This window comes from Gavia stellata, chromosome 15 (assembly GCF_030936135.1).
Source record: "Gavia stellata isolate bGavSte3 chromosome 15, bGavSte3.hap2, whole genome shotgun sequence".
Lineage (NCBI taxonomy): Eukaryota > Metazoa > Chordata > Aves > Gaviiformes > Gaviidae > Gavia > Gavia stellata.
This window is the reverse complement of record NC_082608.1, coordinates 3,771,262-3,798,667: the sequence shown is the minus strand read 5'-3', so window position 1 is coordinate 3,798,667 and position 27,406 is coordinate 3,771,262. Positions and strand designations below refer to the sequence as shown.

At 39.1% G+C, this 27,406-nt stretch overlaps 1 protein-coding gene across 3 annotated transcripts in view; it reads right to left on the bottom strand.

The window, feature by feature from the left end:
• The window catches only part of ESRP2 (epithelial splicing regulatory protein 2), a 45,241-nt gene extending 18,159 nt beyond the window's left edge, over positions 1-27,082 (bottom strand). For all 3 annotated transcript variants that reach the window (XM_059824937.1, XM_059824938.1, XM_059824939.1), the window contains exons 1-10: positions 26,948-27,082; positions 25,892-26,020; positions 6,684-6,797; positions 4,678-4,792; positions 3,772-3,870; positions 3,595-3,649; positions 2,655-2,765; positions 1,703-1,835; positions 1,462-1,504; positions 635-936 (exon numbers count right to left, since the gene is read on the bottom strand). In XM_059824937.1, coding sequence (XP_059680920.1) covers positions 635-936; positions 1,462-1,504; positions 1,703-1,835; positions 2,655-2,765; positions 3,595-3,649; positions 3,772-3,870; positions 4,678-4,792; positions 6,684-6,797; positions 25,892-26,020; positions 26,948-27,082 — 1,236 coding nt within the window. The remainder of the gene's footprint in view (positions 1-634; positions 937-1,461; positions 1,505-1,702; positions 1,836-2,654; positions 2,766-3,594; positions 3,650-3,771; positions 3,871-4,677; positions 4,793-6,683; positions 6,798-25,891; positions 26,021-26,947) is intronic.
• Between the last annotated feature and the right edge of the window lie 324 nt (positions 27,083-27,406).

The window sequence follows — 27,406 nt, the reverse complement described above, 5'->3', positions numbered from 1 at the left end:
TCAGGCAGAAAAATGCAATATGCGATGTTTTTCACGGGTTTGAGTTGCTGATGCCAAAATAAAATGGTTTACCAGTTTAAGAAGGTGATAATAGGAACTGGTGAAGGATAGGGAAACAAAGTGAAATATATTATCTTAGGAAAACAAGTATTTCACTTCATTCCACCAAAAATCAGATACATCCTGGTAATTCTTAGTTTCCAACAAAGCAGTTGCAAGAAAAACTGTTTTAATGCATCCAGATTTGGATTTTATGTTAGAAATTCTGCACATGGAGACCATAATTTAAACACAATACTGCAGATTTTCAAGACACATTACTACAATACTATCAGTCTAGTATATTTTTAAAATTATTTTTGCGATTTCAGGCAACCTTTAAGTGGAGGAAAATTATCCAGTGATTTTTACTTTACAATCTGAGGGATGTTAAAAAAAAAATAGCTGCAGTAAAAACCAAAAATGAATGCTGCGCAATTTTCCATGCCAATCAGGAAGCACATATTGCCCTTCCCAGAACTTGCCATCTTTAATATAATAGACTTTCATGGTTGTCTACAATGTGTTTGCATGCAAGTGTTAGAAGAAATGTTTCAACTGTTGAGCTTTAAGTCTCACAGGCAATAGTTACAACCTGTTGGACTTCTGCTGCTGTGCTCCTGAAGAGTTCAATGTAACGTTTCCCAAGTATTTCTTTGTGCTTTTTAAGTGCATTCTGTGCATATTCTTCACAGGAAAATAACACAAATGCATCTCCTGTGGGCCTGCCATCTGGGTACTTGACAAAGAGAAGTCCCTCTTTCCCTCCTGTGACTGGGCACTCTGGCCCCAGGAACCCCAAGACGTCCTCCTGAGTAGCAGTGAATGGAAGGCCTCTCATCCGGATGATAACTTGATTCTCCTTAGATAAGAACTGGGCCACTTCATTGGAGGTGCCTGGTAGAAAGATAACAACACATGATCAGCCAACAACGTATGGTCGTGCTGGTCAGTCAATTCCATAGGAGGCAGGAGCGGCAAAGCATTAAGGGGCAATATAGGAGGTAAGTAGCTAGCAACAAACCCACAGAAGACCCGAGACACTACTAACTCCCGGTAATCTATTTTGAAGTGAAACTCCTTTACTCTGAAAGTGTTTCATATTCTAATGAAATTGGAACAAAGATGAGATTAGTGTGAACTTATACAAGGTACACAGATGCTTCCACTGCAAAGGCTCATCTTCCTCCCAGACAGCAAGACCTGTCTGTGAACATCACAGCCCAAATGCTCACAGCTCAAATTAAATCACATGAAACCAGAACTTGACAGGGTCAAGTATTCTTGGAAGGCAAAACAGGAAAAGCTACTTCATTATCCATTTGTGTCCTCAGCCAAGGGGTGGTGGTGGGGGGGAAAATCAGAACTAGAACAACACTCCTATGAACTTCAGAAATTACATTGAACTCCAGCATCGCTTACCTCCTGCAATTTTTAAGAATTCTTCCCCAGTTGCTTTGTAAACCTTAAAGAGAAAAAGAAGAAAAGCCACACTTGAAAATTACAATATTCAACTCTAAAACACATGCGCTCTTCCACATGCGAGAGAATCGTATTTTGCTACTTTGAGCAAAACAGAACTGCAGTTTGTTCTCATTTAAAACTGTAGTCTAAAATATTCAGGTTGCTCTCCAAAGATTTGTTTCAAGTCACTACTTTTTACCTCAATGTATCTGCTACCCATGTGATGCTTATGTCTTTCCAGTGCAAGATCTCTCTGTTCAGAATTGACAAACCGAACTAATGCCTCCCCATTTCTTCTTCCTTGAGCATTCAGACAAAGAGCCACACCTCCTCTGGAAGGTAAACCCAAGAAAAATAAACTTAGTTTATTAATTTACATTTAATAAACAATTGTGTAAGAATAGTAGAGAAATCAGGGTTTATCACAGAGTTCACAGACTGAAAAAGAAATTGCTACTATCCACAACTTAATTTCATTTTTCATGTAACACAGTTATACTGCAGAATCCACTTCAGCGAGATCTTGGATCTCATGTTGTTCACCACTTTCTCAACTTCCATGCAGACGTAAATTTGCAAGCCCTTCCTATCATCTCAGAGACACCAATTTGAATTTCCTCATACCTCTAAATAAAAAAAAATACTGTCTCAGTGTTGAGAATCTGGAATATTAAGTGACAGGTATGCTAAATTTAACTCACACTCTATATAATACACATATATATGCAGAGGTGTACACACATCAGTCATATGAAAATTTCTTCCAAACAGCACTTGGAGGTTTCTGTTTAGGAGGTATAGCAGAATACTGAAGAGTTGGCACAAAATGAAAGCTTCTATTGTATCTTGGACTCTGCCTTGATTAATGCAGTAGGAGTTTCTCCCTTTAGGTACTAGCAACAAATGAACATATGTTGGTTTTCAATTGATAAGTCTCTTTTCTTCTTCCCACATTTCAAAACTCTTTCTTACACACCTAAGGCTGGTAAACCTGTTCAGTTATTGTGACCATGGGGTGGGAAGGGGCCTGAGTGGAGAAAGACGGAAGTGAGGACTTGGGGTGGGGTGGGAGATGTGTGTTAAACAAATATTAAAAAGAACTTGCTATTAAAGACAAAGTGATAAAGCAAGACAAATTCTTATTATCTTACTTGGCAATGTTGAGTCCTTTGAAAAATCGAGCAATATCTTGGTCTGAAGACTGCCATGGCAAACCTCTGGCACGTATTACTGTCTCACTGTCCACTGTTTCAGATTTACTACTGCACAGAAAGGGGAAAAAAAAGAAGCAAAAGTAAGCTTTAATCTATTTTTTCCACTATCTTACCAAATTTCAGTTTGCAACTGATTTAACTTGTAAATCAGGAGTATATTTGCTGTTGAGACCCTTCTAATTCCATTACTCATTTCAATAAAGAAAGGAAAGATAACTGGGATAATTCTTTTATCTATATAATGCCTAAGATGCACTATGTTGTCACTACATTGCAGTTCCTTAAAAAAAAAAAAAAGATTGTCTCAAAGTAAACTAATAAGGAACCGAATTGATTTTATTTGAAAGATCTAACAGTCCAACATAAATGGTTACAAGGCAGTCCTAAATATAAATACGTATTACTTATGCTTAAGATGTTTCACTCTCCAGTTACTGCAATGTATTTGCAAACAAAGAACTGTTCTGTTTCTTCTCTCCCTAAACCTGATATGCAATACAGCATATTAGACCACTCTTCAGAAGCATCATGTAGTTCAGCTGCATATAGGGTGCACTAGGCATTATCCCTGTTGACTTAGGGAAAGTTCACAAATATTTCTTCACCACTGGGTAAGATAAGTCAGCCTCGCTGCCATGCAAAACAGAAGCTAGAGAACAAAGAGCGTTTAACCTGCAGTGACTTTAAAGAGACGGACTAAAGTACAGCATTCAGCATACCAGCTATAGTCCGTCTGCACTAGACTACTGAATACACTGTTACTGTTCCCAGGAACGAATCTACTTTCAACAGTGACTCTGGGGAAATATTCACAAGCTTTCCTTGCTCTAGACAAGATTCATATTCGGTTGTAAACAACTGTGACAAGGGCACTTACCAAGGACCTGTTTCATACTTGTATTTCACAGTTTCAGGCTCAGTAAATATGTGACCTGCAACAAAACAGGAAGTTTAAATATAACCAGGGTCAGAGATTACTTAAGAATGACAGTACCACTGCCAATTCTTACAGAAAAAGAAAGATTTCAGCATTCTGTATAAATAGGTCACTTACTACAACTTTCAGAGAGCATGCTGAAAATGATAGCCACCATGGTTTTCACTTGCCACACGCCAAAGTCCTCCTCTGTTTCATCTGTCCCTAAACCTAGATCTAAACAGACGATTATAGAAAATAACAGACTTGCACAATCATTTGTAAACAAGTCATAAGGCTTTCCCGATATTAACACAGAACTGGTAATCAAATTTACCGGTCTTGGTGGAGACACATGACCATCAGACATTTGTTACTCTGCTCCTAAACTGGTTAATATTCACTTTAACGGTCAACAGTCTGAAAACTATTGATAGCTTACATCATTTCAGTGTTAACAGGTTAAAAAAGAAAAGTGGAATAAGCTCCTATCACTTCAAACGTAACTGAACTTTAACCACATTCAGCTGGGCCACAAAAGTCCTCCTAAAATGTAGATGTAGGATGTTGGTTGGGTTATTTTTGGGGTTTTTTTGTTGTTGTTTGGGTTTTTTTAATTAGTTTTTAAATAATTTTTAAACTCAGTTCAGTCAGGATCATACAAGGGAACTATTACTATCTGCAAACAGTAGAAGCTTGCAGGCCAGCTGCTGCTGAAAAGGCCTACTGATAGCTAAGCCTTTCCTTTAAGACCAAGTATCAGTGCAAGTGCTGTTTTTCTTCAGTGGATTTACTAAATATGGTTTAGAACTCATTGTTAGACTCAAACTGGGGGGGGGGTGGTGGTGGTGGGGGGGGGTGGGAGGAATTGTTACAAGCAGAGCCGCCCCCCAACACACACTTAAGCAAACATTCCTTCTATTTTACCTGCGAGTTTTTAAAACCCACATCTTAGTTTAGAAGAATAAAACCTGTAACAATCACAGAGATAAAACCTAAAGAAGCATAATTGTTTCTGGTGTAAAAGCTGCAGCAAAAGGATACATTCTGCCATGGTCTTGATAGTCTGATCTTTCACGGCGGCTGAACTAGGATAGCAAGTGTGAAATTCTTTGCGCAGATCATAAAAGGAATAGAAGCAGTCTGACAGCAGGAAGTTCTACAAGGAAGGCAAAAAGTTTGTTTTGTACACACCACTCCTTTAAATTCCGATTAATATTTTTGGACTGAATGAGGCAGTCTGAGAAATCACATAGTTGCTCGTCATCAGCTTGTCTAGGATAGACCACTTTAATTCCTTTGTAACACAGTTCAAATTCCATAGCCTTACAGAATTAGATCTCTAGATGAGCAAACCCAAATAGCTTCTGAGAGGCAGACCTGTGCAAAACAGCTAGAGAAGACAGCTGGGGAAGGAAAAAAAAAAAAAAATCTAGGTTTTGCTGTTTCATAAATACTCCCATTTAGGATAGTGTATTTTCTCTTTTGTGGCTACACTGAAAAGCAATATTATACCAAAACATGGTAACAAAGTTTAAATAAATATTGTTACAGTGTACAAAATACCTTTCATCAACTTAAAAGACATTTATTCATTACTGTTGTCTATTGGATAAGAATTTCAGTTATATAACATTATTAAACAAATGTTTAAGCAGCCCTTCACTCAGACATTAGCTTATTTTTTCAAGGAATAAACCAAATAGTTCTAGTCTAATTCACTATTTTCTCTCTCATACCCTCCAACTGTTTCACTATATAAAAGTTTGGCTTGGGTCTTACCAAACAGCACCCACCTTTGTAAATAAAGAACTAAGAAAAGTCCCAAGGTAATGCTTCTTAGAATGGTAGGAATAGTAAGAGCTAAGGTCTAAGGCTTACTAACATTTTATGTGCAGGGAGAAATAAACTTTCGCAAATGAAAAAAAGTATTAAAGGAGAAAAAAAAGAAAAAAGAGGAAGAAATGCAGTATTAACAGACTCAAAACTTGATCAGATCCATTCCTTGATCTCGTATGGACAATTATTTCTGCCACAACATTACAGTGTCTGGTTTGTTTTAGTCCATTTGTTTCAAGCGGGAAGTAGAAAGAATTACCCACAATCCATACTGCAGGATGGCATGAAGTTTAAAAAAAAAGAGCACTATCATGTTTGAACGTTAAATATCATTTCCTTACTTGCTTCATCCCTACACAAACACACGCTTTTCATAAAAAGTCACAGTGTTATGTTTTAATATAACACAAATGCCAAACGAATATTTGTAGAAAGCCAGCATGAGCCAATACCCTTATATAGAGAAAAAAAATACAACTGATCAGTCAACTCCTTCCATGTCAGCAGCTCCCATTCCTGTGGGGTTCCTGCAGACCCTGCCAAGCAGGCTAACTCAAGAGCCACCACCCTGCACAAAGGCAAGATTCTTCTCCCTGTGCAAGACAGCCTGCTCTAAGCCCTTGCAGGAACTTGGGGTGGAAACTGCTGGTTTGTGTGGGATAACAAGTAAGGTGTAGCACTACTTCCCACTGAATAAATGCAGATGGGGAACCACTGCCATTCTCCAGGGCAAGTCACTACCTGTGTGTTTACTCTCGACAGGACATTGACACATGGCTCCTGCCAATTTCAGATCTTGGTAGAAACCCATGGCTCCGCACAGAACCTGTGGTTTAACTCAAGCCTAAACAAAGCAGTAGTTCTCCATCACCTCTGCTGAGGTTAGACCCGTACCTTTGCTTCCATTTCTTAAGACACAGAATTCAAAGTACTTGCATTGTTCCTGTCTCTGTCCTGCCCTTCCTAGTTTTCCTCTTCATTACGCTCATCTGGGAGTCCTCAAGTACTGTAGCTGACTTCCAAGAGCAAGTGCCAAGAACTACTTCTCTGCTACACAGGGTTGAGACAGGGATGGGATCATCTTAAATATTCTTGGAACGCTATAGTTCCCAAGGTTGAATTATGTTCCTCATCTCAAACTCACATGAACTATTTTCTTTGATGTCCTTAAAACACAGTACTGCCCTTCTGCATCAGTTCTGATCTCATACCTTCTTAGATGTTTCTGGGTGGAGGACTTGTCGAATGAGTAACTGGCCATCACTGCAGAGTGTGTAAGAGCTCCTTCCAAGTCCTTTCAAATCACTGGATACCAGCTGACTAAACTGAAAATCAAAGTGATAAATTTCATTGTACTGACTGATATAGATAAATCCATAAACCAAGCAGTTACCATTATTAAAACACTTTTTTTTTTAAAGAAGGTAAAATAATTCAGCACTTTGTAACAGCTTTTGAAAAAACGTGATGGAGAACAGATGTGGGCTCCTGATAAAGGTAGGCAAAGAAACTGTATGCATTTTCAGAATAGAAAATAAGAACACCAGCAGTATTGTGAAAAGAACAATTAGGACAGTATGGCAGAATTATGAATTCATATGAAAGGTCATGGTATTATAATTGTAACATTCAAAATCTGAAGTAATTATAATAAAAGCTGTGAAATATTTGAAAGAAAAAAACCCTTTCAAGACCAATCACAATACTGACTTTGCAATAGTCTTTCTTCATCTATGGTACTTTTGACTTCAGTTATGTCCTTAATAATTCCTTTTTTATTTGAACTTCAAAAAGAAAAAAGTTGCTCACCAGGATTTACTAATGTTTCGAAAGTTATATGCTAAGAAAAGCCAACAAATTGTGGTCTAATACCTTCAAAAGTGAAATTACAATCAAGTCGGATCCAAGCCAATGAAAGTGCTTGGTAGAGGTACAGTGTTACAAACACTAAATAAAACAAAATTATTCCCTACCTGTAGGATGGATAACCCCCAATAGGTTAACTCTCAGGAGGAAAGGGCTCCATCTGTGTCTTGTTCAATGTTATTTTCCATCCTTATACAACAGTTTCTAGCCTTTTATTACTCCATACCAGTGTTAAATTCCTTGCTCGTAGTAGTCAACTAATGCATATTAGTTGCATATGTAGGTACTATAGCACCTACATGTATCAGATCAGTAAATAATAGCTTGTCAGCTAACTTTCAAGGGGACAACTATAATTATTCTAAGCTTTCCTCTTGATGCTACTCCCTCCCAGGAAAGCATCACATCACAAACAAAGCAATAATTAACATCATGATGCGGTAGCCACCCACTGCTCTCAGCAATAGCTTACAACTCCAAAACAACCACCCCCAAAAGCAAATTACAAGTTGACTTGAAACTCAGACAATATCTTTATGCTGTCTTTTAACCTGTGTATGGAAGGAAAAGAGTGTTGGTTTGTTTTATCACCAACACAGGTGACACTTTACATAGTTACAGTCTCTGCTCAGGAAAGACCATGTCCTAATGATCTGATCCCACAGCTACACGGTATTCACTATGTGAATAAATGTTGCAGCATCTGCGACTCAAAGGTAAGGCTCCACAAGGGAGAAATCATGTATTGAACAAGATTTAGTAGGAGCAGAGATGTGGTTACCCAGGCTTTATTTCAAAATAATTGCTCAAATCCAGTTCAGGCCCTTTTCTAGGCTTGGACAGCTAACTGACCAGTCTTCCACTACCAGTTTGAGTTCAGAAATGCTGTAGTAGTGGCTACTACATACCAAGACAGAGAACTGAGGGGCAGAGCTGGGTAAGGAGAGGCACTTACATCAGCATCTTGCGTAAGTTGCTTAATTTGCAGATATATATACAGATATAGATATAAATATATCTATAAAATGAAGTTATTTAATATCAAACAGAAGCTATTTGAAACTTTGAGGGTGAAATATCACCCCCCCAAAAAAACCCCCTTTGCAATGCAGTTCTTTGCACACTACCAAAACACACAAAAACAAAAACCACACATCCCCCCCGAAAAGAAAAGAAAAAAAAAAAAGAAAAGAATCAAACAAACATCCCAAACTCTTGCCAATTCAGAAAGCCAGTTTCCTCCTGATTGCTAGTTCAGGTTGTATTCCTACCACAAGTTGAAGTCTTGAAGAACCTGAGGCTATAAAGCAAATCATTGTTTAAGGATGATTTAAAGTCAGAAAACTGAGATCTGAGAGTGCTCAAAATACCTCAGCTGATGTGTAAACACCAGAAAAAGAAGAAAATTCCAGAGTACTCAAAAGGAACCACTTCAGAAATGCAGTTCTGGGGACTGCGACAGTCACAGGCCAGCAACAAATCTTCTCACCACAATAACAGATATGAGGAGAATTGCCTTCTTACTAAATGCAGCACCTTATTACTTTCTGTTTTAACTTCTGGGCACAGTAAAGAGCAAATATTTGTAAAAAGGGATTGGAAATGGTGATAGGAATTAGCCTCCAGAAGGTGTACGGGGATTCTCGCCAAAAGGAAGCAGAGTCTTACTGATGAACAGTAATAAAACACTCCCCAAACCTTCAACTTTGTACCCTGTGCTTCTGAAGATGCTCAAGAGCCCATATAAAGAGTGCAATTAAGGAGCTATTTTGATCAGGTACAAGAAGAAATCCAACACACACAATTTAAGGGAAGCAGCAAATGTATGCAGCCTCCTGCTTTACAAATAAAACGTAAGAACTGTAGTTCAAAAAGTCTTCACCAAGTTGGAAAACAAAAGGAGAAAAATGTTTGCACAAGGGAGGAAATGCTCAGGAATGGTACAAGTCAAGTTGGTAAAAATCAAGACTGTTGCACTGAAATATTCACTTTTTTTTCAGATGGTGTTTCCCACACAATATACAGCTGAAAAGACAGATAGACAACACAACTATTTTCAGAAGCACCTGGTGCGAAGACATCAAGAGTGAAATATTGCATAAGGACACCGATAAGCCCAATACTCCAAGTGTACTAAGGTTTAAAGAAGGCATAAGAGGCAACATTTGTTTTTATTTTTAACTGAGCCTAAGTATTTGCACTGCATATTTATTAAATGTCAGTGATAACATTCAACATTGCAAACTCCTTTCCAATGGGATAATCGACATGTCAAAACAATTCTCTACTTTTCTTACTAGAGGCTAGCAGCTTAAAGTGCCTTAGATAAAATGCCACGAGGTTGGCAGGCCTTGCTGAGTGCTTATTTAGAAACTTCTATTTTAAAAACAGCCTTTTTCAAACCTTGGGGTGTACTGCTCCAGAAGAGGGCAAAAGGAGTGTGGGAAGAATAGTCAGGAGACATAAGCAATCCTTCCTATCCAAAACAGCCCAGCTAAAGCACGGGTTAACTGGGGAGAGGTATGGGGTAGCAGAGTGCGAATGGGAAGATTCACGTAGGAGAAAAGCACGGCACAAAATAGCAAGCCTAACACCGCCACAGAGGAACGACAGATATTTGAGATTAGCCTGAACTGGCTTCTTTCATCTACATGAGATGTATTCAAATTCTGGAAAGGTTAAGTATGAAAAGTATAGCTGTGGATCAGCTTTCTTTACTACAGATTATACTGGACCCTAAAGTCTTTCAGGCAGTAGATACAGTCTATCATGTGTATCAGGAGGAGTTAAAGCAACCAGTGCAGATGTGTTTATAAAGCCACATTGAAACCTAAGTTAAACAATTCAGAGTTCCTGCGGAAAAGCCATCTTCAGCCTCTTTTTTTGCACTACGGATTTCAGGCAGCATCTCAAAAAACCACCTCAAACCGGCATACACCCAAATGTAGCAAGCTAAGGACAAGTTAAGGCCAGTGCCAGATTTACATTACATTTTTCTGTCTCACATGTTGAACAACCTGTCCACAAGTCTGTCATTTCGTAAATTCCATCCACATCTCCTTCACTCCACTAATAAAAACCATCTCAGCTATTTACCTGCTGTCACTCATCTACATGCTGCCCTCCATAGCACTCCCCCACTTTACCATGCAAAGCTGCCCCACCTTAAGACTTCCTCCACCAAGCTCACACACCCTGTGTCTCCCCTGTTAGTCTACTCATTTCATAGCAAGAGTTACACAGAGTGTTAATTACCACTGTTTGCATCTTGCAACCAGCCCTCATTTCGACTGCAAGAGCCGCAGCGCATTGGTATCACCCTCCACCCTTTATTGCTTATTCCACCAAATCTATCTCTCTAGTAGACCTCTGATGAATCACTCCATATTTAAAGGAACATGTTCAATAATTCAATACTTAGATTAAAAACTGAACAGAGAGAAGAGGAAGAATCAAACAAGCTGCCCTGTACATTTACCTCCACGAAACCTAAAACAGTTCTTAGAGAAAAGGCGGTGAGAAGGAAGGACAGCGTTTGAGCACCAGTTTGAAAAACTGGCTAAACAGGATTTTGGTCATGTAGCTGAGAGTACAAAGAGAGGGAAGAGCCATGTTCCGCCAGCAGCAAAGCTGGATGAAAGCCAGCACAAGCTGCTGTGTTTTCTGCAAATGAATCCCAAGTGGCTGAAACGACACAGCCCCCTTCATGTTGCCTTAACTATAACTGAACAAAGCTGCGGATCTTAGAGAAACAAGAAGATTCCTCATTAAGCTCTTTCTATAGTTATGATGCACAAAGCACTAAAATAAACCTCTGGCTATTTGGATATTCCCATTTCCCTAACTAAAAATAGCTCTCATCCTTGAGAAAGGCCACTGCATCTGTGCTGTATCTGTGCCCGGCATGGTAATGAAATACTGAGATAATTCAGTTGCAGAATGCATCCATGCTGTCAACTGAACCATTTCTAAAACACCAAGATGCTCTCTTTAATTCAACTCTGAGCAATAACAGAAAATTTGGCTGCTTCTTACTCTGCAGACCTCCAGCAGCTCCTACTGTATCTTCAAAACAGGATCCTTTCCTTTAGCAATGCACAAAGTTTTGCTTCTTTTAGCCCTACTGACCCATCACAGCTAGCAGCACCAGACAAGACACAAAATTATTCACAAAGCTTCAGAATTAAATGCATCCTTGCAATTTAACCAGGACTGGAATGTTATGCTAAAGCATAACATAAAAACCCAGAAAGAAGCTTAGTTTGTAGTCCACACTTAAGGTAGACATGCATCTATTCCCAAGTATTTGCACAAAGGATGGTCCTCACAGTGTGGGGACCTAGTTTCAAATCAGCAGTATCAACAGGCATGTTACTAAATTGCCCAGACGTAACAATTTGGTGATTACACATGATCAAGTTTGTGCCAAGTTAGCATAGTGCTCATTTGGACTTCTATGACATCTTCAGGCTTAGGTGGGAGGACAAATCACACCTGGTCCAGCCAAAAATTAAGACACACAGATGATACTTGATTCGGGATAAAGCCTGTCAAAATAATTTGAACAGGCTTAGCATTCCAGATCAGTCTTTTGCAAAAAAAACTTATTCAGGAGTGACATCTTTTGGTCATTATTAAAAGGAAAACTTTCAGGAATAACTTAGAAGAAAAGTTATTTTGGCTCACCTAGGTTCATATATTCCGATATATTCCCTTGAGCTTAAAGAACTCACATTACTAATATGCAACTGCCCTAGAGAAAGTGAAAATATATTCCACAGACCTGTAAAAGACACTGTTTGAGGCAAAAAAAATTTTTATCTGAGGCACATAAACATGAACTGCTTACACCTCTTTTGCTCTAACCTGAAAAATGAGCTATGTGTGGGGTTTTTTCCATATTCATTTTAACAAATCAAGAATAAATTTCCACTCTGACCATGCGAAGCAGAAGCTAGAGATCTATTTTAGATCTCTTTCGCAAATTATTTTACCTACATCAGAGACTTCCTCCAGTAATAAATTATTAGAAAAAAAAGGTGGAGGGCGGCACAGAAACCGTTACAGGCAGGCACCTCTAATATACAGATATATGTAGCTCTGTGTACACATGCATATGTTTATGTATAGAATTATAAATACAGTGACACAAATTATAATATTAAAAGTCTCATCAGATCAGCTGAACTTTCCTGTTTGCACGTCTAACAATTCAGACTTTTAAAATTTATAAAATTATTTCTAAATTTCAATTCACTGTATTTCTGAACATTTTCTTTAAGTCCTGAAATTTGTTACATTTTATTAGCATAATGAAGTTTAAGAACTACAGCTCATAATCTATCAGTCAGATTATCAAATAGAATTTACCAAAACAAATCAGTAATACTACAAGATCTATATAGACTCGCACATATATAGCAGTGATTTATATATAGCAGTGTTTTATGTTGTAGAAACAACTTAAGTAGCAACCACATAAAGCACTTTTTCAATCCAGAAATATCAGAGTTCACTCTCATGCATAGCCTCACACTTTGCCATATGTGAATTGTCAACTGAAAAAGAGATGCTAAACTTCTCTAACTGCAGCTCTCCTAGCAATGAGACCACATACTTCACATATTAACATCATATATACTACCACTTTGAAACGAACATCACATGCTTTGACTAAAGCCATACTGTTTATAACCATGTATGATATTCAGTCTTACTTGTGTTAAAAAAAAAATCATTGCTTATTAGACATTACTGTAAGTCACTACATTAGAGTTTTAGACTGTCTTTTAGGCCTTTGGTGTGGGTCGTTCTTTGCTTATAGCATACAACAATGATCTGACATCTTTCAGATAAGAGCAGCATGGAAAACAAATGACAATCTTCAAAAAGGTGTCTCTGAAGATTCTCTACTCCAAGTTCTGCTTCAATAGGCAAAGATATCGCAGTTCTCGCCTCAAACCCTGATTTTACAGGAAGTCCTCTACAACTTACGGCCAGAGAACACCCAAAAACAATTATGTAGTTGCAGGTGCAGTTCCTGAAAGGACATCTCCAGTGGCTGAACACTGAAACAGGCTGCCCAGAGAAGTTACAAAGTCTCTATCCTTGGAGATATTCAAGACCCAACCGAACATTGTCCTTGGCAGCCTGCTCTAGCTGACCCTGCTTTCAGGGGTGGGACTAGATGACATCTACAGGTCCCCTTCCAACCACAGCTATTGTGAGATTCTCTGATCTCTTTGGAGCCTCTCTGTTTTGCCTACTCTGCAGTTGCACTAAAGATCATTACTTCAATGCCACCATGGAGTGTATGAGTGGGTGGGTGTGTTTGGGGAAGGATGTGTTGTCTGGGGTGGTAGGGAAGGGGAGGAAATCAAGAGGTGAGATGCAGCCAAATTCGATTAACAGAACTTTTCTGCCACCAAAACATAAGAAGATTGGAGCACCACCGAAAAACAAACATCCAGCAGCCCTGAAGTCTCCCTTAAGACTTAAAGGCTCTAATAAAGCGTGAGAAATCTCCAGGGTAACAAACCATGGGTTTGGTATACAAAGCTTGAAAACAAACACAAACACACACACACCCCACACCCCCCCCCACCATGACATGTCAATGTTGAGAGGCATTTTCACTTGGACTTTGTGCCTCAGACCCTACTCCTGTGAGGGTTTCACATGTATTTACAATACTCTCCATGGGCAGTCTTCTGCTCCTTCACTCTTCAAACCCTGGTGATAATGTCAGCCTTATCCATGCAATGGAGGAATTTAAAGCATGCCAATATACTGGGAGGTGCACAGACTGCATTTCAGCAGTATTTACAAGTATGATAACCCTTTATTGTGCTAGGTAACTTTTTAAACAGAGAATCCTATAGTAAGCCCTTGCCTTTGTTCATCTGTTAACTGCTATTCCACATGGTTGATAATGGATACGTGGTGACCTTGTACTGAAATTGCTATATGGAAAAAAAGGAAAAAAAGAAGTGTAAGCCACAGTGCAACCACAAGCTGCAGCTAACTTTTTTTCCCTTGGAGCAAGATAGGAAAAATTACTGTATTTAGGTATTATTCAGACACAAACATGAAAAAGAAATTGCCCCTTAGTTGTTTTTTTTGCAGGGGAAACTTGCAGAAAATGACAGAGGCAGCCCAGGTCCACTCACTAGAAATGTTCAAAACCAATTTTGCCAGTTTGATTTCTCCTATTAAGAGGAAAGCAATTTTTTGCTCTACTGAACACTAATGCCCAACATTATTTAGTGACTGAAGACTAGCCTGGAAAAAAGCATGGTTTTCATTTCCAGCATGCCACAGACAATATAACTGCGCTCAATATGACCAGTCAAGTTACGTATCACCTTATGCCTCTTGAGGCACTATAAATTGTATTAAATAACTGAATGAGTAATCAGTCACAATGGCCACCATAAATGTACAAGACAGAGAGAGAGAGAGAAATGTACGTATTACCCAAAACCAGTCAGAGTTTTCATCCACCTTTGGAATTTGCAAGTTTAAGAGCAGGTTTGCTCTCTCCTCAGTCTCAAGGAGATGCAGGATGCAGCACTGAGCTTCAAGCACTGCAGACTGTCTTCTCCTCAAGTCTATGATGTTGCTTCTTACTACCTACTAATCTTGTTGTCATTTTGTATTCTTTCCTGAATAGCGGTCCAACAACAGCAAACCAGGTACCACACATCCTGCCGCTTCTGCTGCTGTTCCAAAACAGTTTCATCTACACTGGGTGTCTGTATAGACATAAACGCATATTTTTGCCTTTCTCACGGAAAGAAACTAATTCTTTTCCACCCAAGGCATGAGCTAACAAAGGTAACAGGGTTAAGGTCTCAACTGTCCTATGCTTGGGGTTCTGCCATAAAATTCTAGTCACAAATCTTCAGAAGAAGAAGTAGTTAAAAAATACAGAATTATATTTTTAAAGCTATTTAAGATACCCACTTTTATCTTTTACTTTGTTGGGAAGCTGAAGTTCCTGTCCTCCTCCTCATTGTCATCACATAGGTCAGAGTTCTCAAGTCAGGAAGGCACACAGCCTATATATACCTCTTATAATGACTGCAAGAGTTCAAGGGAGAAAAATGGAAGGTATTCTTCAAGTTTATCACATCCTCCCATTCAAGAAAACATCAAAAAGTACTTTAAAATTCATCATACTCCTTCAGAATTACATAGAGAGACTGGAAACTCTAAGCTTAGGTGAGGGTAGCCTATAGCTAATTTTCTGCATAAAAATAGGTTTGTTTAGCACAGTTCAGCAACAGGTAGAATACGAAATACAGAAACAGAGCAAGAGTTGTCATGCTTTGTCTGTGCAGTGACAGGTTTGTAGAGCACAGAAAACAGACCATTGTGACTCAGGACTGTGATAAACTGTCTTAAGGGTGAAACTTCCACATTATTTCTTTCTTTGGCTCATTTTAATTGGTCCTAGGTCTTTGTGCGACAAAGTAAACAACAGCTAACTAAAAGTTTTAATTCTCCTTAGGAAAGAATGCAAAAATCTAACCCTCTGCCAAGACAAAGATCTGTCCAAGCCATGCCATTTGAGCATTTTATGACCATTTTTGCTTAATTATTTCTTAGATGGAAGTTTGCAACACCAGATTATTTGCATGCTTTCCAGCTATGGTATCTACAGCATCTAATTCAGGTAATGCATTAAGCATAAAAGGCAAGACCATGGTTCAGGCCATCTAAATGTCACAGCAGTCAGGTCACAGCTTTTATCTTCAAAAGCACAATCTGCTTTAATAAGAGAGTGTTGAAATAGGCAGAGTACTCCACAAATAAGCTACGTGAAGTTAGTCTTGTGCAAGATAAAGCACCCCAGTCCAGCAACATAAGAATTTCACAGTTTCTGGACTTACTTTACTACTATATTATGTCTGAGGAAACTGCTAAATAAGGAAACACTTACTGACATAAAATAAGTTTTCACCTTTAAATTAACCTGTATGAAAGAGGCCACTAGCTATCAAAAACAACAAAATAATGCAAAAAAGATGTATATCTTGCAGAACACCTTAGCATTTGTTCGCATAGATTATTCCCGAGTCTGTCTTTAAGCAAAAGGAAACTCTGAATATCAGTAATGTAAAAAAATCCATAGTCTGTCAACCTTTTACCTACATTTCAAGCAGGATTACAATGGTGCCTCACACTCCTCACAGGGTGCTTGCTATCAGCTCAACTCAGAGCGAGCCATTACAGCCTGAAAGACAAGGTTGAACATACTTTCCAAACTCTACGTTTTAATTAATGCCGTGACTGCGATATTTCCTAAAGTCTTGACTTAAGCACAAGCTGTCTCTCACAGTGTTCTATACCTCCCCCACTCCCACTTACCTCTGTTTCAAGGACAAACTTTCATTAGCAATGTGATCTTTAGCACTGGCTCTATTGACTGTAATGCATGGTACTGCTCTATTTACTCAACACTACCTCATTGTTTGTAGTGCAAGCTTAACCAGTTGTAGGAGAAAAGCCAATACGTGCAAAATTAAAGCATTTTTTTCTATTGGGTCATTTTTCAGGTTGTTTTTGTAGTAATATCCAGGGAAAGTAAAAAGAAGATGAGACATAAAAATAAAGAAGACATACCTATTATCCACAATTCAGTTTCCTTCAAGATTCTCTCATACTCCTGCCTCTCTGTTAAACTTATACTGCAAGAATATCATAGGCATGGACTTTCCTGAATAACAGCCTTGAGATCCATAAAGTATCTTTGCTTACATTAATTCAAGTGATTCTTGCTCAAACCCTTACAAATATCACCAAAAAAGTCCAACTTTTATAAACTGGCTCTACTCTGCTTCAGAAACGTGGAGTTTTCCCTTTCTTGTTCAACATGCTTTCACAAAAACGTAAAGGAGAACTGGAAGTAGATCCCTAAGTCAGCTTGCCTTTAATGCCTGAAATTTTAAAGTCACAGATTAGGGTAGCAATCCCACGCATCAGAGATTGATTACGTTTGATAGAAGGAAAAATAAGAGTAAGAAATCATTACCTCTAAGATTTCAGCAGTTCATAACTGAATAAGACCAGAATTTACACTTGCATTCCAAGGGATTCAGACTTGCCCAATACAGAACAAGGGCAATAATGGTGACATTATAATGGTGACATTACTTAGATGTTGCTTCCTCTTCTAGAACTACATCCTCTCTTTCAGGTAGCTTCTTGTTTCCAAAGTGAGTTCATTATGACTGAAAAGACTTGATATGAGTTGTCTGGAATACAAAGCAAGTCACACAGCTTCTTGTGATTAATTCTCAGTGTCTGAAGCTTAGAGGAAGAGGGGGTTGATTTCTATGTTCTTTTGTTTCTTTAAGCATACCATAAAAGCAGCAGCTTTCTTCTCCTGCACTTCGTATTTACATGGTGCCATTTCACTTGCTTTACAATAAGCAAAAATTCATCCTGTAACAGTTTAGTTCTGCTGTAAGAAATAACATTGGCTAATACAGTCGAGTAATCAATCAAGCAAACCCCAAAACTCTGTCATAGTCATATTCTTATGACTGCTATGTATTTTCTCAATCTCATGCATCCCCCCCAACAAACCAACAGTTACTGGTTTCAAGAGGTTTGACGTGTTATACACTGCTTTGTGTCTCTCTTCAGCTGCAAAGGACTCCTAAATTAGCTTTCAGGTACACAGCTACAATTAAGATTTACTTACAAAGCAAAACCTTTGGTGTTTGCACTTTTATTTTCAAAGTTGCATACTATAGCTCTACTTTACTCTTAGTGTAATTCACTGCAACAGAATTACTTATCAGGAAAGTAATTCTGCCATAATTTCTGTAAAGACATTCAATTTCACACACTGCCAACGTCTACACAATCCATTATAATGTTAAAGCACATGCTTAAATTTCTGTAGAATTAGAGCCAGAGAATGGAAACACCACTAATTATGTTTTGTTATCACTCTTACTGAATTGAAATCACAATTCAGAGACTGCCCTAGAACTCTAGTAATAGAATCTTTTAAACTAACAGGTATCCGAAATCATCACAGGAGCCAAGCTTTTGCAAAAGAGAATACAACTGTTTCTTAATCTTAAAATTCAGCTTCTTTCCAATATTTTAGTGCTAACACAATATCCATTTCTCAATGCTTTTTGCCCCTCTCTGCCCACTGCAGCTCTACAAAGAAAGGGGGGTGGGTGGGGGGGGCGGTGTGTAGAAAAATTAAGATATTTTTAAATGGAAGTTTGGGAGAAGTGGCAGGGTTGTTTTAGGGGTTTTTTTGTGTTGTCACCAGTCGCAAGTGGTGACCATTTAAATTTCAATTCCCAATACCTTTTGCATAATATTCATCTCATAACTCACACCTACCTTCACAGCATGTGGATTTAATGAATGAGGGACAGATTAGTAAAGCAGCTGTTTATAAACAAAGCAAGAACAGACACTATTGTATAGAAGTATACCGGAGTACGTTCTGAACAGTTTAAAGAACATCAACACTGATTTACCAGAGAAAAGCACAAAAAAATGGTTTGTAGAGCAAACATGAGTTCTGGTTCAGTACCTTCTTAGGACACACACGTGAAGTTGCCTTTCAGAGTATCAATATTTTCCTCCTTTCTTGAAATAAGGTTGTAGCTAACAGAAATTGATCACGAAAGAAAACAACAACATGGTATCTCTGCAGTTTTTAGGCAAAGCAGCAACTACTATCAAGAAAAAAAGGCTTTTCCAGAGCAGACAGGAGATGGCAAAGACATGAATGTGAGGAAGAGGGAGAATTACTGTTTATGTTTCTAATAAAAAGTTCCAATTTTAACCATAGAAATTATAAAATAAAACAGGGCTGATATTATGTTGCTAGAAAAAAAAATAATCTCCAATCAGCATTTTTAGTTTTGGCCACAACACTGCTTTGCTAGCAGTATCAATTTCAGCATCTATGCGTCACTCTTAAACCGAACTGTTCAGCAAAGAAGTGCTGCAACATGTTGACAGAGATGTTGCCCTCATTTGGCAGCACTTAACTACCCAAGACCTTCTGCATGTAACTTAAGGGTGGTGTTGTTTTTAGAAAGGAAAAAAAAATTCCAAGTAAACCAATACACAGATGCAAGAACTGTGCAATCCTTTCAAAACCTGCGACAAGAACCAGATAAAATGCTACCAGAGGAAAACAGTGGGGGTTTGCAGACAATCCAGAGTATCCACACAAAGTTTTCTAAGCTGCTTCCATGTTAACATTTAAGAACTGGTAGAAGCACCGCATGTACACTTATTGTCAAAATGGTAGAATACAAATCCTTTATTCCACATTTTTTTTTCCTCAGCCACTTTTGAAAACCCTGACAATAGTTCATTAACACATTTCCAGTGACTTTTTGAGTAGCTACTTACAGCAAGTTAGAGGAAATAAGTTCAAAGCCTTTGAGGATCACGTAATCCAGTAATCTTTGTATTAAAAGGCTTCTACCCTGTATTTTACTGTCTTCCAATGACTTGAAAAAAAGCTGCAAGTACAATTTCAAGAGAAATTCAAGTATTCAGTTACAATATTATAGCACACTTGGATGTACTCGCAGCTAGTGACAGAGTTTTCAAACACTGCACAATATCCCACTGTGTGAAGACAGGCAATTCAAGCTATTCTGGACAGGTCATAGTAAAGTTTGTTTTTCTATATATGCTAATCCACCCAGACTTGGTGAGAGATTTATGTTACTGTTTAACTTCACCAGAACAAGCAGCAGCATCCGCTATCATAAAAAGTCTACTCGTCCTCAAACCACTGGGCCAAATCATTCACTTCTAAAATTAGAAGTGCCAATATTCATTAGAAGAAGATAGTGCAGCTAGCCAAGACTACCACATTTTTATGCTTGCAAGGAAATGAACATGCAGCTTTAGACAAATTCCTTTATCTAATTCTCTGCTCAGTCTGAAGTGAAATGCACCTAAATATAGGAACAAAGCAAGGCTTAAGAGAATACTCAAGGAATTCAGAGCAAAGTATTGCAGCCTTCAGAGAAGCTAAGGTTATTGCTTTTCCACAAAACCTAACAGAATATAAATGCTGCCAATAACATATGCATTCACATGACCTACATATGTATATTCATGCATACGTGTATATATATTATATATGTAACAGAGTAACTGTTCCTGCTATTAACACTTCTGTTTTTGAGAGAACAGATTTGAGTGTTTCAATAATAACGTAGTGGGAGCTGGGTAGCACAGAGGATTTGTAAAAGGAAAAATAGTTTACCTGTACCATCAACAACAGAATTACAACTACTGTTCTGAAATAAGAGTTAGCCATCCATTTTTATCGCTAAAGAAAAAAAATTCCACGCTGTAACAGCCTGCAGCTACAGGGAGCATTAGCACACCCTCACTTCCCCACAATAAAGACTGACAATATTCCAATATTAGGTACCAAACATAATTTAACCAATGCTCATCTAAGTTTATCAATGGAATCAGGGAGCTATTAGATGCTAATATATAGTAAGAATCCCGCATAAGGCTACATGCACACAGTACACTCAGCCCTCCTGTAAGAGCAGGAGTTTATCGCTTAGCTGCCCTGACAACCTGAAGGCCGCCTTGTGTGTCTGTCAGGAAATCCTCGTCACTCACTGCTGATACCAAACCAAGGCCACAGTTTCACAACACAAACTGCTTGGTGGCCAACCTGTCTTAAAACGTTTCTCTCCTTTCACCCACACTGCTTGCCCACACCTCGGTGCTATGGCTGCCCTCAGAAGAACTACCTCACCTGCCACACTGTACACCAGACAGAACCGCTCCAAACCACAACTGTTTTTAACACAGAACAGCGCTCTGCTCCAATTTAATACGCAGCCCCAAAAACTTTTGTATTGACAGAACGCAGGTGAGAGAGGTCCAAGTAGCAGCACCTACCTAAGTGAAAAGTGCAACTAAAAAGTTTTTGTACAGCTGCAGCTTGAGAACATGACGTGGGGGCAGAAATATCTGAAGCCGGTATCGCCATCAAACATGTTGGATCATGAAAATACAACCAAAGGGTGTAGTTTCACGGGACGTGAGCTTGGACAGCAAAGCAGCTTAGAAGTTCCCACCCTACCTGCTCATTTCAGTGATCCTGTTTACAGCACAGCTTCACAAAGAGTTTTACTGACACAACAAAAAGATGGCAAAGCATGGTGCAGGGGCAAGAAAGAAGCTGGCTTCACTGCTGAAGCCAAATCTTGTGAAACTACGCCCTAAGTATTTGCTGTGGAGAGAACAGCCTGCTTAGTAACACTTGCCAAAGGTTTGCCAAACACCTGCTCCAAAACTTCAGAACTCAGACCCAGCAAATATTCCAAAATACAGACTCTGTTAGGAGTTTGATTGAGGTGATGCAGTCACCAAATAATGTGAAGTTGGAAGACCAACCATGAGGCTCCAAAAAAAAAAAAAAATTCACCCTGCATTTTCAGGCTTTTTTCTGCAGTCTGAAGGCTCAAAGGTGTATAAAACAAAATCATTTATCCAAAATGAAGGTGTGACAGCTGGCAAGCAAGCCAAGAAAACTTTCTGCTAGCACTTTGTGAAGAGGAGGCTGCAGAACAAGTTTCTCTTAAAAAAAAAAGTTGTAACCGGTTTATCAGGTTAGAGGAATTCACTGGTTCTTCCGCCTCTCCCCCCATCCCATTTGTTTCCAAATGCTCATCTAACCAGCTTGTTTCTTGGTGAATTTGTTGATATGTGAGAAAATAAATTGCACCTGCAGCTCAGCTGGAATCAATAGGCATCCAAACACGCTTTACAGAACTGGTAATTTGCTACCACCTGATGAAGCGGCAACCCCTCAGTATTTTCAATTTGTGCATAGTTTAGGAGAGTGGGCGAAATAAGGCCCAGCTTTGTCTTTCTGCTTAAGAACATGAATTGAATCTATCATTGATGTATTGGATTCGATGTACAATGCGATGAAAGATCAGCAAGACTAGGACAGTCTTTCAAACAACTCCTTAACACTTAAATGTCAATCCGTAGATGAAATTTGGATGCTTTCAATAGGTCCAAAAGCAGACCCAGCTCTCATGAGAACCTCTCCCTTTTTATGTATATCGTTCAAAGTAAGATGGTAATTACAGCTAAATACTGCAGACAGCTCTCCAAAATTATTAGCTCTTCTTAGACTTATCCTTTGTCAGGGAGACATGCAAATATTGCCTTGCAAAAGGAAAGTAACATGTCTTAAGGCAAGTCATACTGATTCAGCCAGGTTTTCTGTATGGGAAGGATTAAGAAATCCGCAACACTTTCAACTCGGTGTTCGATCTTTAACTTAGAACCCCCATGGCTAGAATCAGAGAAGCACATGAAGATGTCAGCCTTTTGATGACAGACTAATGGGGCTGAGAGAAAGGCAAAGTTCATTTTGGTTTTGCTCTTTAAAAAGCTTCCATTCCTACAAGGTTTCAGAGAGCAACCAGAAAACAATTTTCTCCCTTAAAAGCCTAGAAACTGGGAAACCATAAAGCTCCAGCAGTTATTTTTCTAAATAGAAATAACATGCTAATTAAGCCAGTCCTGTGATTTGAGGATCTGAACAATGAAACCTAGCAAGAATGCCCTAGCAATGCAGGAAGAAATGTAGGATGCTCTTCCCTTTACTAAGTAGTGCAGGTAATGCCTGTTTAGAGGCTTACATCACAGGCTCAAGGCAGTTCTAAACACACACTTGAACTAGAGATCTCCTACTTACTTTGTTAAAAAAAGTCCTCACGTTTTTCTACTTAGTAGCATTCTGCAACTACAACACCACGTCTCCGTCAGCAGCTGTAAGTTCACCATTATTGGTCCAACAACAGAGTTAAGTTATTACTGCCATTTTGAACTAAATACATGAGGCAGACTGCTTCCAAAGGGCACACGTTTTATGACTTCAGGTAACTACTTCCCTAATACTTGTACATTACCAGGATCTCCCTTCCCCACTCAAAACACAGCTATCAAAACATTGCACATCACCTATCAGAAAATATAGTTGGATCCCACAAACACACTAGCATCTGTGGAATCAAATGCTTGTTACCCTGGACAAGCACAGTATTTAAAAACTTTCAGCAAAACGTACAGAACACACTGCAGCAAGCAGCTCGGTTATTTGGGGGCACTGTGCTTCAGAACCTCACTTTGTAAAATCACACAGCAAAAACGTATCGGGGGAAGCCTATTTTAGAATATTTCTTAAGACAAACCCAAGTTGTAAGTCATGTGAGATGTAACACTGTAAGAATACGAAGTAAGACTGAAATGATGCATTATTTGTTGAAGTGCTTTGTTACAAGCAAAGACTTAACCACAGATTACAGGCTTTTGGTAGACCCTATCATTGCTGAAAAGTGAACTAAACAGTAATAGAAGGAGGTCTTCTGTGGGCAGTGGAAAAACTCCAGACCCACAGTAGCTGATCTACTGTTTACCAGTTATGAATCACAGAATCAGAATCACGGAACGGTTGAGGTTGGGAGAAACCTCTGAAGCACAGGTAAAAGTTACAATGGATTTGTGCTTAGTGATTCTCACTTCCCTCTACATGTAGAGACTGGGAACCCAAGGCAAAAGCCAGAAGCAGGCACTGAAACATTCATTTACATGATTGAGATGTGTGCTAAAGTGAGCACTTTCCAGCTGCATCATCAAATTTTCTACCACAATCCAAGCAGGGTGTGGAAAGCTAATTTCACGTACTCTATAACATTATCTCAAATCAAGGTACAAGTCTACTTCCTTTTCCTCCTCCTTTTCAAATAACCGTTTCACCCACCTATGCTTTTGCTAATCAAAACACTTAACTGAGAAAAAAAAAAATCTGTATGTGTTGACAAATACCTGACCCATCCTTAAAATACGAGATGCAATTAAAATATTTAATGGACTTATCTTAAAAAAATGCCGAAAAGGATCTACTATTAAAGAATATGGAATTTTGCTTTTCGCCACCATTGCAAGTGGGAGGATGAATTAATTCTCTCCTAACTCCCATTGAGTCAGGACACATGGAGGGGAGGGGAAGGGAGGTGAGCTTAGGTAAAGTGTGTTCCAGAAGCCCTATGACAGAACTGGCCACATCATAACTGGCATTCAACAATTCACAGCAAAATCATTATTTAGTTGCACAGATACGCCAAACAAAAAGGAAAAAAATTGTTGTTTTTCAAGAGTCTCTACCCACCTACACACAAAGGTAGTATTTCCTTTTATTTGCTAAAGCAGACCCACCTACAGTGCAATTTACGGCAATAAGATACAATCTCTCATAAAGTATTGAGTATAATTAAAGTGTGTCTGTTATAAAGGTAAACAGAGTGTACTAGGCTAAGCTGTTCCAGATGTCTTTAGTGCAAGATCTGGGACAAGATCAAACCTGCAGCTGCACATTTTCTCAGGGGTTATTTTGAAGCTTAAAAAAAAAATAAAAAAATATATCACCTCATGGTCTTGGATTCTGGCAAAACCAGTGCAAATAGAATAAATGCCATCTGCAGCTAATGTTGACAGATCTTAAGACACATAAAAGTTACACATTTCTATTTTCAAAGATACTCACTCCAGAGTGAAGTGTTAACCACGCAGTATCAAAGAGGGTTAGGACCTTGTCTGCCAAGTTATTTGTGTCACCAGAAGTTACAGCAACATGAACCTGTTCTACTGCCTAAGCAAGTTTCTTGCTGAAACACACCCACGAATGATTCAGACAAGGTGTGGAAAGCCAGTTTTATATGTTACACAAAAATGCACTATTGTATTTTTCCATTCAAGCACATTTCGTATGTAGAAAAGACAATGAAATCAAGTAAACTTTCAGGAACCACGTATGTGTACAGTACTTGCATTAAAATTTTTTAGGTAACTTAGGGCCTCTTAAACAGCAAGTATCATACAAATTTACAGATTTACTGTCTTAGTGTGATACTAAGTGAGCCAAAGAGCAAAATACAGAAATCGTAGAAAAAACCCAATCACTTCATAATCCACTAAACTAATTAGGCTCATCTGGAAAAGAATGATAAACAAGCACAGCTGATGTTTTATGAAAGTATAGTTTTGAAGATTTTAACAAACTTTAAGAACAACAAGTGAGAAAAGGTCAAATTTTTTAACACACATTATAGCAGTGAACCTGTAGATTAAAAGGTACCACCTAAATTTTGAAAGTTTAATTAGCACTGCTAAATGAAGAAGTGCTCTTAGCAGCCTACTCTTTCAAGGCTTGAGAGATTTGGAATAAAAGTAGACCCATCAAAATAATCATAAGCCAGATCTTGCAAGGACTAGAGCATCAGTTCCAATACGCTAGTATCGTACATAACTGTTTCAGAATTACAGGGTTCCCATGTCAAATGGCTCAGGTCTCTTTTGGGCTAGCTTTAAAATAAGCACAAAAACTTGCTAGCGATTTCAAAGTGAAAGGCAAAATTAAAGTCTATTTCTTTTACCAAATCAATTGAATCTTGTCCCCAGGCTTCACCCTGAGGAGCCCCTGCTCCCGAGAGCAGCACCTCACCTGTTGAAGAACCCGGTCCAGTGGCTCAGCTTTGCCCAATCCCTCTGGCGTTAAGCCACTCGCTTCACGACACTGGTCACTTAAGTCCAAATTGTCTGCTTTCACCAGGGATTTGTGTAGTGTCCCTACCTAAAAACAGTTAAGAAATGAGGGGCAGAAGTGAGGAACAATCGAATTAGCTCTTTTTAACGAGGCGTTCAGACCGCAGCAAAATCAGAAAGGTGCAGTATCACGTTCCCGGTAACAACCGCAATGAGAAAAAGCATTTGTCGATTTCACAAATCGAAACCTTTTGCCTCGGTTTCTTTCCCTCCCACCCAGGAGAGCCACGCTCCCTGCTTCGGTGAATCGGAGCCGGTTTTCATGGGACGCCTTTTGCAGTTAGCACCCATTTTTGCAGGAGTTGTTAATTGCAAAGGGAAGATCACATAATGTTAAGGCAGTTTCCTGAAGCTATTCATGAAATTGATCGTCATGTTTGTTTTATCAAAGCCCTTCATCTCTAGGGGGTTCTTGTTTATGATAGGGCTTTTAGAAAAAAAAAAAAAAAATCAGAGCATATTTTCAGATTAGCCTAAAAATTAAAAGGAAGTCAATATTCTCTTAAAGGTTACCCAAACTTTGGTTAAAAAAAAAAAAAAGCCTCCCGCAGCAGGCCGCAAAGGGTCCAACGTTTCCCTGAGACAGCTCCCATGAAAGCATGCACGTTTGGAGCCTACCAAGGGCAGCTTTTTGTTCGAAAGCTTCAAAAGTCCGTAGACATCTTCGAATTTGAAGCTACAGAGGTTTTAAGGGGGCCGGGGCAGGGGGGTGGAAGCGGCCAAACTTTCTAAAGAAAGTGACTTCTTCCCTCCAAACGGCACAAAAAGGACCTCCTTGAGTGCCTAACCCGGGGAGTGACTGACCCCGGGCGCGGGGCCCCGCTCCCTCCCCTCCCCTCCCCTCGGTGCATTTGTGAAATGAACAAACGGCTCCGGGGAGGCGGCGAGCGGCCGGGCGAGCCTGCTCGCCCTGCGCCCGGGCAACGCGCCCTCGGACCGGGTGTCGAAGCCATACCTTCTTGCTGGGTAGATCCACAACTTGCCACACCAAGAGAATTAGTTCCCTCTCATCCGAACCCAGTTTAGCCCCATATGCACCAGCTGTTGCCCCAAACAACACCACCAAAGAGTCACTGTGCGAAGCCGTCATGACCACAGGGGGAAACAACTACAATCAAAAGCAGAGGTCAAAAAAAGAGAGAAAAAAAAAAGGGAAAAAAAAAGAAAGACACACAAACAAACAAAAAAAAGAACAAAAAAAAAAAAAATCCCACAAGGCTCACCCCCTACCTCCAAGTGATCAAAGGGGAAAGGAGCGAACGAGGAGTCACAATATCAAGAGGAGAGAAAGAGCTCTTTAGGAGGTGAGGGTGTTTGAGACAAAAAAAAAAATGGAGAAAGCTTGCATCTCTACCTGTTCCCGGTGATCTCCTTCTTCCCGGGGCTGATTGGGAGGTGAAATTAGCAAGCTGTG